The sequence below is a fragment of the Pogoniulus pusillus genome, chromosome 8, assembly GCF_015220805.1.
Source record: "Pogoniulus pusillus isolate bPogPus1 chromosome 8, bPogPus1.pri, whole genome shotgun sequence".
In the NCBI taxonomy this organism is placed as follows: domain Eukaryota; kingdom Metazoa; phylum Chordata; class Aves; order Piciformes; family Lybiidae; genus Pogoniulus; species Pogoniulus pusillus.
In genome coordinates, this window is record NC_087271.1 from 10,371,862 (window position 1) to 10,392,395 (window position 20,534).

At 41.9% G+C, this 20,534-nt stretch overlaps 1 protein-coding gene across 1 annotated transcript in view; it reads right to left on the reverse strand.

Annotated features, from left to right (window-relative positions):
• The window catches only part of CDC73 (cell division cycle 73), a 140,306-nt gene that overhangs the window by 112,423 nt on the left and 7,349 nt on the right, over nucleotides 1-20,534 (reverse strand). Inside the window, exons 3-7 of the mRNA XM_064147163.1 lie at nucleotides 20,064-20,133; nucleotides 19,006-19,068; nucleotides 18,868-18,920; nucleotides 17,222-17,310; nucleotides 13,979-14,195 (exon numbers count right to left, since the gene is read on the reverse strand). Coding sequence (XP_064003233.1) covers nucleotides 13,979-14,195; nucleotides 17,222-17,310; nucleotides 18,868-18,920; nucleotides 19,006-19,068; nucleotides 20,064-20,133 — 492 coding nt within the window. The remainder of the gene's footprint in view (nucleotides 1-13,978; nucleotides 14,196-17,221; nucleotides 17,311-18,867; nucleotides 18,921-19,005; nucleotides 19,069-20,063; nucleotides 20,134-20,534) is intronic.

The window sequence follows — 20,534 nt, forward strand, 5'->3', positions numbered from 1 at the left end:
GTTTTCACTGTACCGCTCTTTGGAGATCAGAATATGGATATCCACCAGCTTCTGCCCTAGATTTAATTAGGCTTAAATTAAAAGTAATACCAAGTGCAACATTTTTACTACCAAAGCTGCTGATCTTGGGGACAAAGCAGCAAAAGGAAGTATCTTTTTCTCTGCACTGAACACACTTCAGAAACAAGGCTTAAGAAAATCCTTAGTATGTAAAGGGATAATTTCATTGATTCCTGTTGTTAGCTGCCTAAAGCTCTGCTACTGCCATGAAAAGCTCTCTTGTTGATCCTAACCATGCACCTAATAATAATTCAACACATTTTGTGAGGGGAGAGGGAAAGGAAGGTGGAAGAAGCAAAATATTTTAGCAACTATCAAATCAGGCTTTTCATACTGTCTGAAATAGAGCTCTATTTTTCTGTCCATCCTCCCACGTCTCTAAAAAGAACATTCATGTAAATTGGAAGGAAAAACAATGGTAGCTAAAAGACAGTCAATTACAGCAGCTATGGTCAGATAAGCATAGTCAATCACCCTACAGAAAAAGCCAGTGGTTGTTTAGGAAAGTCTGCAATGATAGATAAAAGTCTCACAACGGACTGGGACAGAGTTTTATCCCTTGCCCACATCATGACTAACACGTACCAAGTCAAGCTACTACTGCTGATGTCAATTTAATACCAGGTTATTTAAGGAGTAGCAACAGAGCAAGTATGATTAGCCTGCCCTGCTGGGGATAGCTAAATGAACTTCCATCACTAACAAGACTCCTTTTTTGTAACAAAATCATTTCCATATAAATATACCACAATTTGTTCTAAAAGAATGCAACCTCTAGTTTGTGATCAGCCAAAACCCTAATGCTCATTAGAAACAGTGTCACAACAGCAGTTAAAATTATTTCAACTTCATAGAAAACAATAATTGAGGCAAAATATATATATATATATACATATATACAAAATAAATTACACCTCATCATAGAATCATCAACCAGGTTGGAAGAGACCTCCAAGATCAGCCTGTCCAACCTAGCACCCAGCCCTAGCCAATCAACTAGACCATGGCACTAAGTGCCTCAGCCAGGCAGGTGTTTGCTTGAACACCTGCAGGGACAGTGACTCCACCACCTCCCTGGGCAGCCCATTCCAATGCCAATCACTCTCTCTGCCAACAACTTCCTCCTAACATCCAGCTTACTCTTCCCCCAGCACAACTTGAGACTGTGTCCCCTTGTTCTATTGCTGGCTGCCTGGCAGAAGAGACCAACCCCCACCTGGCTACAGCCTCCCTTCAGGCAGTTGTAGACAGCAATGAGGTCACCTCTGAGCCTCCTCTTCTCCAGGCTAAACAACCCCAGCTCCCTCAGCCTCTCCTCATAGGGTTTGTATTCCAGGCCCTTCACCAGCTTAACTGCCCTTCTCTGAACATGCTCCAGCACCTCAACATCTCTCTTGAATTGAGGGGCCCAGAACTGGATACAGTACTCAAGGTGTGGCCTGGCCAGTGCTGAGTACAAGGCAAGAATAACCTCCCTTGTCCTACTGGCCACACAGTTCCTGATCCAGGCCAGGATGCCATTGGCCCTCTTGGCCACCTGGGCACACTGCTGGCTCATCTTCAGCTACTATCTACCAGTACCCCCAGGTCCCTTTCTGCCTGGCTGCTCTCCAGCCACTCTGTCCCCAGCCTGTAGCACTGCTTGGGGTTGCTGTGGCCAAAGTGCAGAACTTCATCTCAATCATTTGAACAAAAAAAAAAATTATTAAATCTGACATAAAAGTAGAGGCATCTCCATGGTTACACAGCATGGCTTACAAAGTTTCAAAACTTTCCTACAGCTAAATCATAACCAATTTTTAAAGAGAAGGAGCAACTGCATAAGCTCAGACTCTTATTTGAGCCGACAATAAGGACTTCTTACTGGATATACAGCCCTGGACGACCAAGAGCTGCAGAACGTTGTCCAAACTTATAATAGGGCTGGAGAAAGAAGATTCAAGACCCTACCCCACTTCTTTACATGTATGCTCAAACAAGTTCTTTGCACCACTGACAGACTGAAAGACACAATGCAGTACCAGAAATACTCCCACCACACTTTCAGCAGTTCCTACACACTACCCTGCAGGAAAGATGTAAACATTATTCAGAGAGTCTTGTGGAAGTACAGCAGAGATTAAAAAGCTTCATATGAAACATGAATTGTACATTCAAGAGGATATTTGGCACCTTTTCATTTAGAGCACATGTTTAAATCCGGAGTCCTCTTTTTAAGGTATCACTCTCCTCTGCCTAAAAAATTCTGTCTTTGTCTTGCAAACTATTGAGGACTCAAGTTGTCTCCTACTTGCTCTTCTAACATAAAGATAATCCTAAAGTAGGGGTCTTCAAACTATGGCCCATGGGCCAGATACAGCCCCCCAGGGTACTCAATCTGGCCCGAGGGTATTTACGGAACCTCCCTCCTGCCCGGGTTTGGGGGGAAACCAAGCAGCCCCTTCCTGCCACTTAATCTGCTCACCTGCCTCCACTGCTGTAGTGGAGGGCCCAGGGGTCCAAAATAGGCTTATACCTGTTTACCTATCAAAGGGACGCCATGAAGTCTGGTGTGCCCAGGGCCCAGGTTGTGTAACGCGGTTGTGTAAGCCCACGCGCCTAGCTTATGGCTTACTGATGCAAGGCCCATGCTATCCCCTTATTGTGGGGAGCCAGGCCTGTGGACCCTGCCTAATATGGAAATTTTTGGCTAACTGCCAAGCTGATTGGTCATTCTGGTGGCCAAGGGGCCATTAATCTCGGCCCACATTTGATACATAGGGGTAGACAGGTAAACAAAGTGCTCACCCACATTGCTCACTCTAATGCCTGCTCACTCTCATTGCTTCTGTGCTTGTTGCTTGCTTTGCTATTGCCTGTGCTATCTACCTTTCTCTATGGAGACAGAGTCTCCCATGGGCTCCCAGCCAGCCGTGCACACCTGCACGCCACTGCTGGGAGTTACCAGGACTAGACCCTGGACATCTGTACGCGACCGGCCAGTATGGTGAGGGTGACAGTGTACTCCTTCTGCGCCTGAGGTCCTGCCAGAAGAAGCCAGGAGAACAACGTCAGAGACTGTGTGAGTCCTTTCCCCTGAAGCCAGGAGGATCCCAGCCTCAATGTCCACAGGTAGAGTTCCCTGAAGATTGGACACTTGTATAGACTGTGACACAGCCCCAGAGGGTGACTGATAATTCATAAGAATTTGTGAGTAAATGCTTTAATGCCTCTGTAACTTCTATTGCCTCCTGCTACTGCAGAAAGAGCTTCAGCCTACCTAGTGGGCAAGCAGCATATTGACCCTAAGCAGCATTTGGCCGTGGGGAAATTTCTCTCTCTGTTTATAGTTTGAATGTTTGCTAGTTACTAACAAGTTACTGTTTGAAGCATTCTGCTGCCTACGCCAATTTTGGCGGAGGGGAGAAATTAATTGGTGCGAGATAATGTTACATCAAAACATATATTTATTAAACTCAATATTCTGGACTCTTGCCACCCCCAACCACTGTATATTGATATAAAAAGGATTCTTACACAGTTATGAAAACATTCTAGGGTGAAATATCTACAGTAACTTATTGATAACTAGCAAACAGTTCAAACTATAAACAGAGAGAGGATTTTTCCCCGCGGCTTAATGCCGCTCAGGGTCTATACACTATTCGTCCAGCAGAGCGGGCTGGAAACTGACTGTGCTCTATGGCAGAAGGCTACAGATATTTACACAGGAGTTAAAGTATTTACTCACAATTCTTATTAATCAGTAATCACCCTCCGGGGCTACGTCACAGCCTATTGCAAGTGTCCAGACTTCAGGGGAGCTTTGCCCATGGACTTTGAGGATGGAATCCTCCTGGCTTGAGGGGAAAGGATGAATCTTCCCAGTTCCTGGGGAAAGATAGTCTCTGACCTAGTTCTCCTGGCGAAGGATGCAATCTCTGCCTTGGTGCTGCTGGCTTCTTCCGGATGTTCCGTCCTGGGATTCTTAGCAGGCAGGATCTCAGGTGCAGGAGGAGGATGTCATGCTGTCTCAGCATGATCTCAAGCTGGCCAGACAGGCCAATCGTGTGCAGACAATTCAGAGTCTGCTTCCTGGTTAACTCAGCGGCAATGGCACTTACCAGGCAATGATATGCAGCGGGCATGCAAGGTGCGCACAGCTACTGGGAAACTATAAGCTCCACATATATAGGCAGGCTTAAGTGAGCTCTGCAACTAAGGTATGCAGGCAGGTGATCAATGTACAGGGTCCGAGCTATGCAGGGGGAGTCCGCGCTGCATAGGGCCAGAGCATGAGGGTCTGAGCCTCTGAGCGTCTGAGCTATGCAATGGAGTCTGAGCCCTAAAGCATGGAGGTTTACATTTTGTGCTAGGTTGTCCTCATTATCAAAGTTTGGACATATGCAAGACTGATACTGAGAGATATTTTGGTAGAAAGGCTATGTGAGCTATTGGTATTGAACCATAAAAAGCTCCATCATTTCTGACCCACCATCTTTCCTCTCCTTACAGAAGAACCCTTCAGGTAAAGGGCGCAGCAAGAAGCGTATCCTGAATTACACAGCTGTAATTAAAGCAATCCTCCTTTTTCAATTACACACACCCCTACCTCTCCCATTTTCCTCACTTGCTTTCATTTAAATAATAGTTATAACACACAAGATGCTCAACTACACTGACAGGCAGGTTTGCTGAGAGATAAAGGTAGATCTTAAACTATTCTCCGTACACTTCTGACCTGTAGGTACCCTACTACAGCAGTAAGTCATACAACAAGCACACTCCCACACAACTTTACAAATAAACACCTAAACAGGTCCTCTGAGTTATGCTTTCAGAACAAAAGTAGCTTAAAAATGTGCAGTGAAGTACCAGAATTTATACAGCTAGCCAAGCCCCATGACTTCATTTTTTTTAACTGTCAGATCAGAGAACCTCTAAAAAAACTTTGTGAAATTGAATTTGTTATCAAATGCTGGGGGGAAAAAAAAGATCAAACTCCCTTTCACAGAAAGTCACTGAGAATCAAGCAACATTTCTTTATGTTCTAATAAAAAAGTAGTTTAAATATTATTATAGCTTACTGCAATAAATAGAAAACAGAGCTATTAACCCTGTCTATTTGTGGGCTGTGTTTTCAGTAAAAAGCCACACTCCTCACCTGGTCTGTAGTCACTGTAACTTTTACAGCAGGAATATTACTTGAAAGATAATTGAGACTTTTAATCTGAAATAGTACAAAAGCAATTTCAGAACTATGAAAGAACATCAACATTGTAATATCCAAAGATAGGGATATCCCCTTCATACTTAATCCAAATTAATATTTCCTATGAATTCAGCATTCAGAATGTTTTTTGTTTGAAACAGTTATAAAAGTAGTGCTTAGGAATAGTCAAGATACTTTACAGTCAACTTAACTTTTCTTTTAGGAAACATTAATACTTGATTCTACAGATTTTATTCTGGCAAACTTGAGGTACCTGTTTGCAAAGTAAGATTCATTACTGCTCAACATAAATACAGCTTTTAGAACCTGGCCCATCTTTCCTTTAAATCTTGTACTCAAAACATCTGCATTTGTGCCTAACAGCAGTGAAAGAGTCTCCTCAATTTTACCAAGTAAGTTAGCATAAGATAAAGTGGAGTTTGGGAACTTAAGCTATACCATGTCATTACACTTTCACACAGCTATTCTTAAACCATACACTTGCTCCATTTGAAAGCACTAATGAGGATACCAGTTGCTATTAACCTGGCACACCTTTGGCTTTGCAATTTTGCTGTTAAATTCACCACTAATGTGAATTGCGGCAGCAAAGAACAATTCTGCCACCTAGAGCCCATATACGAAGTTACTCTTCAAGCAATTTCATTTTAGACATCCCAAATTTTACTCTCATACCTTTTAGCTGTAAAAAGGCAATTAAATATTATTAGTCCTGCTATAAAATTCATTTTTAAGTAACAAAATCGTACGTAAAAATTGACAGAACTTGTGATTATAGCTGTAGTATTAATCTCCTCACAGATGGCTTCACTACTTAAGAATGCTCAAAAGGTATCAGAAGAAAAATATGAGAACTGCAAGTTTTAACAAGCTGAAGAGTTTGACCAGTATTAAGAGATACCTGCATAACAAAAAGCCCACATTTGATCATTCTTTCATTTTATACACAGTTAACTCCGTTGGGAAAATGTTTACCTCAAATTCAGACTTCTCAAGCCCAACTTATATGATTCCATTTCAGTGCTTTTCCCTGGCACATAATAACGTTAAGACCTTGCACAGGTCACTCTAGACTCCTAGTGCCTTAAAACGTCTACAAAGGACTTACAAGAGGCTCAAGGAAGATAGCAAAGAAGGGATTTACAGATCTGTTTTAACAGATGGAGAAATCCACAAAGCCAGCAGCTGGAGAAGCCCCACACACGTGCTGCACACAGATACCTACCTGTGTCTGTGCACAGACACATATGTGCAAAGTGTGTACAGCCACTGTTCCACCTTCTTAGCTGAAGCGATTTAGAAAGGTTATGTGGCATAACCTTTGACTTCCCACGTGTTAGAATGGATGAATTATGTTATTTCTTCTGTACATAGGGTTACAGTTCACTTGAGAAAAGGTAATTGTAATATACTCACAACTGCAAGAAATACTACTGAAGAGTGCTCCCCAAAATGTAGTTTTAGCAATCTCTTGCATATCCTTAACTATTGGTTCTGGCCGAGACAGAGTTCATTATCCTTATAGCAGCTCCCACAGTACTGTTCTTTTTACTGGTAGCTAGAAAGGTGTTGGTAGCACATCCATGTCTTGGCTGCTGTTGAGCAGTGCTGGCATAGCATCAAGATTCTCACTCCAACATTCAGCCCTCACCAGTAGGCAGGGGGCAGGCAAAACCTTGGGATTAGAGGGGACATAGTCACGACAGCTGGCCCAGCTGACCAAAAGGCTATTGAAGAGGGAGCAGGCATCTGTTGTTTAATGCATTTGCCAGCTATGTGTGCTGAACTCCTGCTGACCAGGAAGTGCCTTGACATCACCTACTGAGGGAAAGCAGAGAAGAGTTTTTCTGATTTTCTTTGCTTCTGTGTGCAGCATTTGCTTCTGCTTTTATTAAACTGTCTCAATTCTGACCCAGAAGGGGTTTTCTCATTTTCTTTGCCTCAGTCTTCAACGGCAAGGGTGCCAACCACAATGTCCAAGTCCCAGAGGGCAAAAGTAAGGACTAGGAGCAAGAAGATGTGCCCACTATAATTGAAGATCATGTTCATGAGCACCTAAAGAATCTGAATGTGCACAAGTCTGTGGGGCCTGACGAGATCTACCTATGGGTCCTGAGGGAACTGGTGACTGAAGCTGCTCAACCACTGTCCATCATATTTGAAAGGTCATGGCAAACTGGTGAAGTTCCTGCTGACCAGAAAAGGGCAAACATAACACCCATCTTCAAGAAGGGAAAAAAAAGGATGACCCTGGGAAATACAGACCAGTCAGTCTCACCTCTGTGCCTGGCAAGATCATGGAGCAGATACTCATAAAGGCTCTGCTAAGGCAAATGGAAAACAAAGCAGAGGTGATTGGTGGTACCCAGCAATGGCTTCACCATGGGCAAATCATGCCTGACAAATTTAGTGGCTTTTTATGATGAAGTCACAGCAACAGTGGACAAGGGAAGGGCAAGTGACATCATCTACCTGGGCCTGAGTAAGGCATCTGACTGTCCCACACAACATTCTGGTCACCAAACTGGAAAAACATGGACTTGATGGGTGGAGCACTGCTGGGTAAGGAATTGGCTGGATGGTCACATGCAGAGAGTGGTGATCAAGGACAAAACATCCACTTGGACAGCAGTGCCAAGTGGTGTCCCTCAGGGGTCAGTGCTGGCACCAGTGCTGTTTAACATCTTTGTCAGTGATACTCACAGAAGAATTGAGTGCACTCTCAGCAAGTTTGCAGACGACACCAAGCTGTGTGGCACAGTCAACTTGCTAGAGCGCAGGGATGCCATCCAGAAGGACAAGACAGGCTGGAGAGGTGGGTGCAGGCCAACCTCATGACATTCAACATGATCAAATGTAAGGTCCTGCACCTGGGTCAGCACAATCCCAAGCACAAATCCAGGCTGAGTGGCAAATGGCTAAGAGCAGCCCTGAGGAAAAGGACCTGGCGGTCCGGGTTGATGAAAAGCTCAACATGAGCCAGCAGTGTGCACATGCTGCCAAGACAGCAACTGTGCTGGGCTGCATCAAGAGAAGTGTGGCCAGCAGAGCAAAGGAGGGGGTTCTTCCCTTTTACTCTGCTCTTGTCAGACCGCACCTGGAGTACTGTGTGCAGTTCTGGAGCCCCCAGCACAAGAAGAACATCAAACTGTTACAGCCAATCCAGAGGAAGGCCATGAAGATGATCAGAGGACTGGAGCACCTCTGCTATGAGTCCTGAACAAGAGTTGGGGCTCTTCAGCCTGGAGAAGAGAAGGCTTTGAAAAGACCTTATAGTGGCCTTCCAGTATATGAAAGGGGCCTGCAGGAAGGCCAGGGAGGGACTATTTACAAGATCTTGTAATAACAGGACAAGGGGCAATGGGTTTAAACTAGCAGAGAGGAGATTCAAACTAGATGTTAGGAAAGGGTTCTTTACAGTGAGGGTGGTGAGGCACTGGAACAGGTTGCCCAGGGAGATTGTGAATGCTCCCTCCCTGAAGGTGTTCAAGGCCAGGCTGGATGAGGCCTTGAGCAACCTGTTCTAGTGGGAAGTGTCCCTGCCTATGGCAGGGGGTTGGAACTGAATGATCTTTAAGGTCTCTTGCAACCTAAACCATTCTATGATTCTATGATTTTCCCCTGCCCCATCCTGTTGAAGAGAGTGGTAAAGCAGCTTGGTAGGCACCTAGTGTCCAGCCAAGATCAACCCACCACATACTACAAAAAAAAAGGATGAAAGATGTAAATAAAACAATGGAAATGCTCAGAGCTCTGTTCCTATAGGAAAAGTGATACATTTTTATAAGTTATAAATTCACCAAGTCAGTAATACTGCATTTCCAGCATTTCAGTTTTAAGATTTCTGTACACCCAAGTACAGCATTTTCAACCCAGCCCATCCAGTTGTCAAGCTTCTTATCTAAGAAATATTGCTGAGTAATCTCGGAGATTAAAGCCATTTTTCTTTAAAATCAATTACATGAGCAGTCACTGACTAAAGTACACTCTTTAAACACACCTGTGAACATTCAAATTCCTGCTTAGGGCTCTTTAATTTGCTCTTGCAGGAAGAACTGAAGTGCCACAAACATTTACAGTAGAGATGCAATGAAGAGTTTTTTCTGTCAGAAAAGACTGTTGAAGTGTACTACAGGAGGTTATAAAAAAAACCTCTAAGGATTATTCAAGAAGGAAAGAGAGGAAGGACATGAAAGGCAGGAATCAATTTCAGTTTAAACAATTTTTTCTAAGCATTCAATAGTTTTGCTTTACAAACCAGCCAGACATCTAGCTAACAATATGTACACAAGAGAACTGAAATCTCAGCAAAGCAGGAATTCAAATCTTCACACTCCAAACACTTGTGATGCTAAATATTCTGTTCAGGGGTTCAAAGCTTTAGCTACTGGAGAAAATATCCCCTTACATGACACACAAAGGTTCACTCAATAAAGAAGTTATGACTATTTTGGTATCATTTTCCCCCTAAGATTTTCAGTTTTAGAAGTGTCAGTATTAAATGATATATCTACACCCGACAAGAATGTCAAGTAATTTATAAGCTTAACCAGTTACCCAGAAAAGGGTTCCATAGTTAGTGGAGTGACTACATTACCCAGAACTTTCATTCATGCTCTTATAACAGAAGCATCCCAAATTATGCCTGCTTTACACAAAAAAAGATCATCCAAGAAGCAAACCAATGCAACACTTACAGCATCAAGACACCTTGTCCAAGTATCAATCTACAGATTAAATGATTTTCACTTTTTCCTTCTTCAAACTTCTCTCCCTTATCCTGACTTCTGTGTGTGAAGATAAAGAATGAAAATTGGGCTGCACAAAGAGTGAGGACAAAGAGAACAGATTTATTTCTTAAGTCCCTAACAATTGTAGCTGCTAAAAGAACAGTGAAAGAATTAAGAAGCAGCTCTAGCATGAACTACTTTTATTGCTTTTGAAACCTAACTTTCCAGCTAGCAAGACTATTGTTTTGCTACACAGCAATGTTACGTTGCAGGCCTTTAACCAAATGTGAAATTAAATTGTTTTAAAGAATAAATCCTCTCAAATTATTCTAAAATTAAGCTACTATGGGAGGAATAAAAAACTTAGACTAAACAGATGCAAACTGGCTCTGAAAAGTGATTACATAAAAGTGTTACATTACTCAAAAACGTAGACTACACTACAGACTTAGGGAAGGCCAACAGATGTTTAAAGCAGACAGTGCAGCATGACTCAACCACTAGTGATTAAATCAAGCACTATTTCCAAAGGAAGGCAGAACTGCATAATAATCAAGCAGAAAGGTATGAAAAAAATGTCCACAGAAACTTCTAAGCAAGCCATTAAAATAAGCAAGCAGTTATATGAATTCCAGACATGTTAAAAACAAGAGGACAGGTGAACAGAAACACCTCAGGGTAACAGAGGGGCTTGTACAGATAGAGGAACTGTGTGATGCATTATGGAAACAGAGTCAAATTAACTATGAATGAGGGCAAATGAATGCTAGTAATGAATGATAACTTGTCCATAATCACTAGAGCATTAGGGCTACACTGCCAGTATGTGAGGGACAGCAGAGATGTCCAAGGAAGAAAACTGTAATGATGAGATTGCAGGTTGGATAAGAATCACAGAATCAATCAGGTTGGAAGAGACCTCCAAGATCATCCAGTCCAACCTAGCACCCAGTCCTATCCAGTCATCTAGACCATGGCACTAAATGCCTCATCCAGGCTTTTCTTGAACACCTCTAGGGATGGTGACTCCACCACCTCCCTGGGCAGCCCATTCCAATGCCAATCACTCTCTCTGGCAGCAACTTCCTCCTAACAGCCAGCCTATACTTCCCCCAGCACAACTTGAGACTGTGTCCCCTTGTTCTGTTGCTGCTGCCTGGGAGAAGAGACCAACCCCCACCTGGCTACAGCCTCCCTTCAGGCAGTTGTAGACAGTAATGAGGTCACCCCTGAGCCTCCTCTTCTCCAGGCTAAACACCCCCAGCTCCCTCAGCCTCTCCTCAGGGTTTGTGCTCCAGGCCTTTCACCAGCTTTGTTGCCCTTCTCTGGACATGCTCCAGCACCCCAACATTGCTCTTGAATGTAGGGGCCCAGAACTGGACACAGGACTCAAGGTGTGGCCTGACCAGTGTTGAGTACAGGGGAAGAATAACCTCCCTCGTCCTACTGGCCACACTGTTCCTGATACAGGCCAGAATAAGCATCAAGAAAGGAAGTTATTCAGAGATTAGTTCTTTACCTACCATAATTAATGGCTTTTTTGAAGCAATTGTCCAAAGTAGTCACAAAAGGAAAAGTTCCTGCTGTAGTCCATAGCACCTACTTTAGAGAGGTAGCTTCTGAAGAATGCTCTACAAGTGAAGTAGAAGCACCCTCAAACTCAATGTTCTTGTAAATGAAAAAAATCCCACAATCAGGGGAAAAAACTCAATGCTATGATTTCAGCAAAGGAAGCTGTGCAACAACAAAAGTGCTGTCAACAGATATCAAAAAGAAGCACCTAAAAGGGCAGAATGCAAGTACCATGAAAACTTTTAAAGATGTTAAAAAAGAACACTATGTCACTGGAGACTTAATAAGTAAATAAATCCCTAAGTTCCACATAGAAAAACAGGCTACTGGTATTGCAGAGCAAACTTCAGAATCAGGATAAACAGTAAATATTCTATAAATATAGCTAAGATTATTGCAACCTACAGAGACTTTTGAGAGGCACCTCAATGGAAGAATCAAACTTTTTTCAAACACATCAGATGCAGAGGAAACCTGCCAGAAAGCTGATAAGGGCAATAGATGATTTCTTTTTGCTGTGGCCTGATATTCCTAGCATTTTCCTTTTGCATCTCAAGCAATCTCTGCACCTGTTTACTACAGACAACACTGTGCAAGTTCCCACAGGAGGTTTTCTCTCTAGAGAAGTGAACTTGAAGAGATGACTCAGACTGAAGAAATTTTTGCAAAGGAAGAATAAAATTGACATTTTGGGGTGATCACTCTTTGTTAGCATTCATCCAGGCATTTTAAATGAATTCAGGTATAAAAATCAGACAGTATCTGGTATGTAAACAACTACTGAAGTCAATTTTGTTCTTCAACATCCTAGGATCATTCATCAGACTGAACATAAATCTATACGAAACAGACAGTGAAAACTGACAATAAAAAGGATTATCAGACACATTTCCATATCATACTTGAACTGCTAAAGTCAAAACAGCATTTGCAGAGTGGTATCATGCTTCCCTCATCAGAAGTCCTTAAATGAACAGGCAAGAATGATCTGCCTGAGAGAACACATCTGAGCTTCCTAACAATTTCTGACAAGGACTCCACAGACCTCGAACAAAAACAAAACCAAAAATCAACAACAACAAAAAAAAAACCCAACCAAAAACAACCCTCCTGACTAACTTAAAGAAAACACCTGTGCTATTCTGGAATAAATCACAGCCCTGGGTAATGTGATGCTTCCCCCTCTACCTACTCTCACTGTACCTGTACAACACACACGTTAGCATTTGATGATATCTGCCCTTGCTATCAACACCACTTCTGCAATCTGGCACAAACAGAAATACAGACTTCCTACTGTGCCCACGGTATTCATCAGGCCAAAGTAAATGCACGCAGGAGTCCAAAAACCAAGTTGATCTCTTTGTTGCAAGGATACTAGGAGAAAACATGCAAACATACTTGGGAGAGAGTTGAAAGTTTCCCCTAAAAGACATGTAAAGATATGAATTTCATGAATGACTCACTAAAGCAAGAAGAGCAGATTGCTTCAATTTCTTCAGTATAATCAATTCCAATGTCTAAAACATGAAAAGCTTTTACCAATTTATCAGGTCTTGAGCAGCAGCACTGCTACAAATTTCACACTCAAAGCAACATTCACTCTGCGTGTAGCACGTGGATATGTACCACATACCTAGTAATTACCCCAGAATTCATGAACTAAACTATTCTACCACAACTAGTGCCTGTGGGCAGGTTGTGAAACTGAAGCTTTGTTTGCTTCTAGGTATTATTTTCCTATGACAGTACTTAAAGAAGTGAAGGCAAAGGATGAGATTTGGTAATTATCTCAGACAACTGTAACTGTTCAGAAATTGACTTATGGCTTCCTTGAGAAATTTAGTGCTAAATATCACTGCAATAAAGAAGGAGTAGCTGTCTAAAGTGAGCAAGCTGTCAGCTGTGCTTGCAATCATGTTCTTGATGGCACATAAGTGCAGCTAGAGACACGGATTACAGGAGCATCAAGAGACAAAAATACACAGAAAAGGCTCCTCACAATAACACTTCATACTTCTGTTTATTTAAGCGTTTTCTCTCTTTGCTGCTTTGGCATTTTACACAACTTAGCAGCCTTTGGATTTCCATGTACACATGTTGCTACCTGCAGTTGCTACTCCCCACTTCTGTTTCAAATTCACATGTACTTTCATACAGCCCTCTGAAACACAAGGTTCAATCCAGCTTGAACAGGAATTAAGTGATTAATCAGTATCTTTTAAACAGACACATTTTGGGCTTACTGTACCAAGGCAAGAACCAACTCTCCTGTCACTGTGCCAAGAGGTCTCCAAGCTTACCTTTACCTGGAAGACCAAGCATCACCTCCCAGTGATAGAGAAAATAGAGATGGTAGTTTGTCATTCAGATCATACCAGCAGCTTGGTATCCTGCGCATTACCTTGCCTGTGCTTTGTAAGATTGTAGTTCTTGTCCTCCATACTCTCTCCCTGCTGACAATATCTCTGGTTACATCCACTTCAGCATCAACAAAACTTCTCTGTTTAAGAGCAGTTATGTCATCATCCAGGTCAGTTTTGATAGTGGATCTTTTCTTTGCCATAATTTTTGCTTTGATGGCAGCAATTTTTTCCACTGACATGGCTTCAGACAAGGACCTGAATAAACAAAAACAGACGTGACTGAATAAATTGTACAAACAATTCCTCTGAAAAAAATTGTCAATGAGGAACTCTATCCTGCTTCAAGTTGATGGTTATGCTATAAATCATAAATACAATTAAAGACTACATGAAGTTGGAATTGCTACTTCAGGCACAGGATTCAAACTTCTGACATAAGACTCATTCCAGCATTAGCACAAACCTCATCCCAAACTCCCAACCAGAAGAGTACAACTGTAAAGCATTAACAACAACACTTCTGTTTACAACACCATGTGAATTTTAGCTCCCTATTATTTCTAGTGGATTACAATTTTGTATCCAGTCAATCAACTCCTGGCTGCTCTGAAGCTTTCAAAACCTTCATCTAACTTGCAGCTGAGGTGCCATTACATGGACTTGGCCACACGGGAGATGTGTTATCTTTTCAAAGCACTTAGGCCAAACAAACAACAGATGGTAGTAACTTAGTCCACATTAATCTGAGTTTGAGGCAGCTCAGTTCTGTCCAACACTTTATCTGTTTGCTTTTAACTGTAAACACAGAATTTGGTTGCCAAATGGTGAGACCTACTGCTCTGCAGCTGAGCTGAAGGGAAAAAGACCAAAAAAGACTCAATTGCACAATCCTAACTGCACAGAGCAAATTCATTTTTATGTGGCATTTTTAGAGATTGCACTGGAAAATTAATAGGACTACTAGTTGTGAAGTATTCTCCTCTTACAACTAAGCTGTAAGAAAAGGATTTTCTTGTCTTGCTTTGAAATGTATCAGTGAGAAGCATGGAGTTCAAACTCCCTGCCTGTAAATGTTATTTGCACTTTTAAAGAGGAGCTTCCCACATTCATCATTCAATCTGTAAAGACAGAATACTAAGTCATTATAAATAATAGTCAGCACTCCTCACTGCAGCATCATCTCCCAAATCCAAAACAAAGTGTGATACACTCAAGCTAGCATCCAAATTACAATATGTGTACTTGGATTTTTTTGATCCTTAGACTTCCTGGTTTTAAGTGAGGCATGACAACCTAGCGGTTCTTCCTCTATAGTTTCCTTTTAAGTACAGGAGAGGAAGACAACACTGAAAACATCTATGTTTCATGTGGCTAGATGTAATTATGTGTTCTGTAAATGCCTCAGCTCTGCTATATTAATTGTTGCGAGGATAGCCATTAAATTTAATCCCAGTAAAGGACAGAGAAGCATTCGCATTATTAATTATGCTCAAGAGATTGATTGCTCAAAAATGGTGTTCATCTGTCAACACAAACTACTGATCTGCAAAATCCAATGCAGAGAAAGCAGTAGATGAATTCACTCATATACCTTACCTATAGGAAGCACCTCTCCCATTTTACATTACGAGTCACATTAAAGAAATCAAGCAGCTACCTTTACTGTGAGCCTTTTGAACTCAGCTACCTGAGAATTAAATACTTAAGTCTCATATCCTACTAATCCCCAGATCTGTAGCAGCAACAAGATTTTGAAAGCATTTCATTTTCTCTCTGCTTAGCTTTGAGAAGATGTGGTGCAAGACTCAAAACCAGCTCTTCTGGATGGATACAATGGAAGAGAAAAGGTGATGGATAAGTTTTCAAGTACTTGAACACTGGAAATGACAGTAAATTATCACCTGCTAGCTTACTGCCTCTTTAGATGCAAGCAGCTCAACTCTGCAGGGAATAAGAGGCTGTGTTACCATGTGATTTGTTCTCACAATGTTTTCCTCCTTTTGCATGCAAGACACAAGCAGACAAACAGCTCTCCCTTGTGGCTCTGCTCCATGTATTTGACTTCTTAGACAAACACCATGGTAGAAGACAGTAGAAACAGCAGACTTTGTGGGAGGAAGAGACAGCAGTTTGCTCACTGCTGTAGACAGACTAAATCTCATGCCATGCCACCTGAACTTTCACCCAAGAACAGGAGCCTGACCAGGCACAAAGTTCTGCCTCTTCATGTATCACTAACAATGTCACTCAATGAATCATAGAATCAACCAGGTTGGAAGAGAACTCCAAGATCAGCCAGTCCAACCTAGCATCCAGCCCTAGCCAGTCAACTAGACCATGGCACTAAGTGTCTCATCCAGGCTTTGCTTGAACACTTCCAGGCACGGCGACTCCACCACCTCCCTGGGCAGCCCATTCCAATGCCAATCACTATCTCTGCCAACAACCTTCTCCTAACATCCAGCCTAGGCCTCCCCTGGCACAGCTTGAGACTGTATCCCCTTCTTCTGGTGCTGGTTGTCTAGAACAGACCAACCCCACCTGGCTACAACCTCCCTTCAGGTAGTTGTAGACAGCAATGAGGTTTGCCCTGAGCCTTCTCTTCTGCAGGCTGCACACCCCCAGCTCCCTCAGACACTCCTCACAGGGCTGTGCTCCAAGCCCCTCACCAGCTCTGTCGCCCTTCTCTGGACACCTTCCAGCACCTCAACATCTCTCTTCAGTTGAGGAGCCCAGAACTGGACACAGCACTCAAAGTGTGGCTTGAGCAGTGCTGAGCACAGGGGCACAAGAACCTCCCTTGTCCTGCTGTCCACACTGCTCCTGAGCCAGCCCAGGATGCCATTGGCTCTGCTGCCCACCTGGGCACTGCTGCCTCCTCTTCAGCTCCTCTCTACCAGCACCCCCAGGTCCCTGTCTGCCTGGCTGCTCTCAGCCACTCTGTCCACAGCCTGTAGCACTGCTTGGGGTTGTTGTGGCCAAAGTGTAGAACCCTGCACTTGGCCTTGTTCAATCTCATCCCACTGGCCTCTGCCCACCCATCCAGCCTGTCAAGGTCCCTCTGCAGGGCTCTACTACCCTCCAACAGCTCCACACCTGCTCCTAGCTTGGTGTCATCTGCAAACTTCCTCATGATAACTCAACCCCCTCATCCAGATCATCAAAAAAGAATCATGAGACTTCTTCTGAGAGATGATGGACAGAAGTAAAATTGGGTAACTTGAACAGCACAAAAATTGTTATCAGTCCTTTAATTAAGCATTAGCTGTAAGTATTCCTACCTGATCTGCTCCGTCTGCACGATCCCTTCTTTGTGTCCTTCCAATCGAGCTGCCAACCGCTCCTTGTCAAGGCGTACACACTCTTCATCCTAGCAGGAACAGTAATGCTGAACTGCAACATTTGGTTTTGTGCAATCTCTTTTAAAGCATAAATACAAGTAGAATTGAAGCCATTCAGCTTTTTTTTTTCATATTTGCTAACAAAACCCTTCCACAATTATTTTGGATCTATGTACTAGCAGTAACTGTACAGCTATTGACAATTTTGTCTCAGGAACTACAGACTACAGCTAGGGTAACAAAAAGGAAACTGCCATTCCCCCATAAAGAGTATTCCTCAAACAACAACTGAGAGCAACAGAAAAAACAGTTTAAGAACTTAAAGCTGGCAGAGAATGAACACGTTCAAGCAGGACAATACATACACACAGGCACATATGCAATAACTGTTGTATCTTGACAATGAACTTCTACAAATGCTATTCCTAGTAGGGAGTCAGGAGTAAGGAACCTCTAGCTAGACAAGCCAGGTCTGAGATGGATATGTCATCTGAGAAAGCAGTAGAGAGGTGCAATTTTATGCTACCTTTTTGGCTTCTTAACGCAAACAACACTTGTGTTCAATCTGTCTTACTTCCCCCCAAAACTTCAGCCAGCATCAAAACCACTCCATCGCTAAAAGGCTGAAAGTTTGGAAAGCAGTCATGCCCATGTACCAGGTGAGACCTGGAATCTCTAAGCCAAGATGATTTCTGAATAACTTAGAAAATACTTTGGGAGACTCTGAGCTACCAGAGCAGTAAGAAAATAAAGAGAAGGCAGCCATAAGATCATTAGGCTCATATGAAGACTTCTTAATACTTCAGATTATGAGAAAGACCTACAGATTCAAAACATGCTGGCATCATAACCACACAGGGCAATGCAAAAAAAAAAACCTATATATGTCATCTCTCAGCAATCATCTGCTCACAGGCCATTAAGAATGCAGAAAGCTTTTATGATTCTTATGCAGTTATAACTAAGCATAATGTTCAAATCCAATTCTTGTATAAGGGAATTAATGCATTTTGATAAGTCTAAGAAATCTACAGCTTAAGTACTCTGAAAATACATATAGCTAGACTTATAACTTCTCACAGAAGACAACTAGATGAAGAAAGTTCAAAAAAAACCCAGCAGTAAGTCAGTTCTTAAAACCATGCAGAGTTATAATGTGCATAATAACTAGAGCCATTGCTTCTATTCAAGAGACATTTGTGAAAATACACTGTTAAGTACCTGCAACACAGCTTTATAAAATGGTAATCAGAGGGGCAGTTTCATATACTGCTCTAAAGGGAATAAAAAAGTAGGCAAAACAAGTAGCCATTGATAAAAGATTGGTATTTAAGTTATAATCTCAACTAGAGGACAGCAAATAACCATAATCAGTCATTAAATAGCTCCTTTATTCCAATCCCATAGCTATTAGCAGACAGGTTACAATGCAAAAGCAAACTAAAATTCCAACTTTAAGAAGCTTAAATTCTATCTCCTTCCACTAACAGAAGTACTATGTGCTCAACTGAACTGCTACAAACACACAGAAACACTGTGTAATTTACCACCCCCCCATCCATATACACAACTGTCATTATCATTACCTCTATTCTTGGTTTCTTTGCTTCTGCTAATATTTCATCCGCTGCTCTTTTAACTACAAGAAAAAGAGGACATTAAAAGGGAAAGCCTGTAGATGTTTGTAAAATAAGCCACCAAGTCGTTTCGTAGATCAACTGTACCTTGAGTGGACCTTTGCAGACCAATTTCAAGTGGAGCACTTCTGTCTATACTTGATGAGGTTGCTGTAATCAAACACAACATTTCATGTAAGTATAAAACATTTGCATAAGTGTTTTAAGTATAAAAAGGAAGGACTGCAGATAAATTCTAACAACAGAAATTCTAAGTGGATATTAGGTAGGAAAGGCAGCCAAACATGAGAACTGGAGCCATGCAGAGAATGACTGGATACTAAGTTAGATCAGGTTGCTCGTGGTGATTTGGCCCTTCTTTGAAAAGGGGACTGAACCAGATCACCTCCTCTGGTCCCTCCTAGCATACATTGGTGATTCTATGATCTGTATTGGTGATCCTATGACCTGTATACACCACTTAAAAGACAGGCACACAGATAATGACTATATAATCTGGAATCAAGAGCTACCAGTTTGCTTAGTTTTTGAAATAAAGACAAGCTGCTGGTCTCTTTAAAATGTATATTAAACAAATAATTACTTCTTATTACAGAACTAATCATATATTCCAGCATACCTAGAATTTTAAGACCACCTACAGAATACAGCAACTTTAAAAAGCCATATTTACCTTTCCCTCAGAGAAATTTCTTTTCTCTATCACTAATAAGACCTTCAAGAAGATGGAACACCAGGCAAATCTGTCAGACTGATAACTGATTTAATATATTTTACTATGCTGAAGATTTTAACCCACACACTACATCAAAATCAATGCCCTACTGAAAGCTTCCTACAGTCCAGAGAACAAAAAACTGAACTACTATGCATTCTAACACATTCTAACCAAAGGATGTTAATAATAATGCATCTGACTTGTAAACATGCACATATGCAGGAATGCAGCTCCTATTTAAACACCACACAAATAGTTTTTAGAGCAAAATTAAAACCAAAGAGAAATCCTAAAGTTGTTTGAGAGGTTTGAATATATTTAATTCAGCTGCAAACTGACCATCATGAACCACCCTTCTCCTCATTGTGCCTTAAATAAGAAGCAATAAGCACACTATGTGTCTAAGTTAAAAGAAAGCATCACTCACATGTTTCCCCGTTTAGGTACGCAAGCAAGTCTTTCCTATCAGGTCTTGTCACCACAAGAATGTTTTCAGTCTGAAAAGACAGCAGACTTGACATTCAACTGTTCTTCTCTCATGAAGTCTGTTGCTCAAGATTTTTCACTTATACTGGAAACTACTCACTCACACAAAGACAGAAACACGTGTCCTGCCTCCCGAGAAAGCATAACCATCAGGTTTAGGAATCTAATTAGTTTCTACAGGATCTTTAGCTGCACAAAATGAAATATGCTGTCTGCTATAAAAACCCAAAGGGACAGTCTTTTTCCTCCTTCACTACAAACTTACAAATAAGATTAAGAACTAGGTTTTAAGGCAAACACACACACACACACACACATATTTCTCTGCTAGGAGTTGCTGCTGATACCCAGAAATTGAGCATTTGTTGTTTTAAGTATGTAGAACAGGCAGCAGTGCTGTATCAGTGGCACA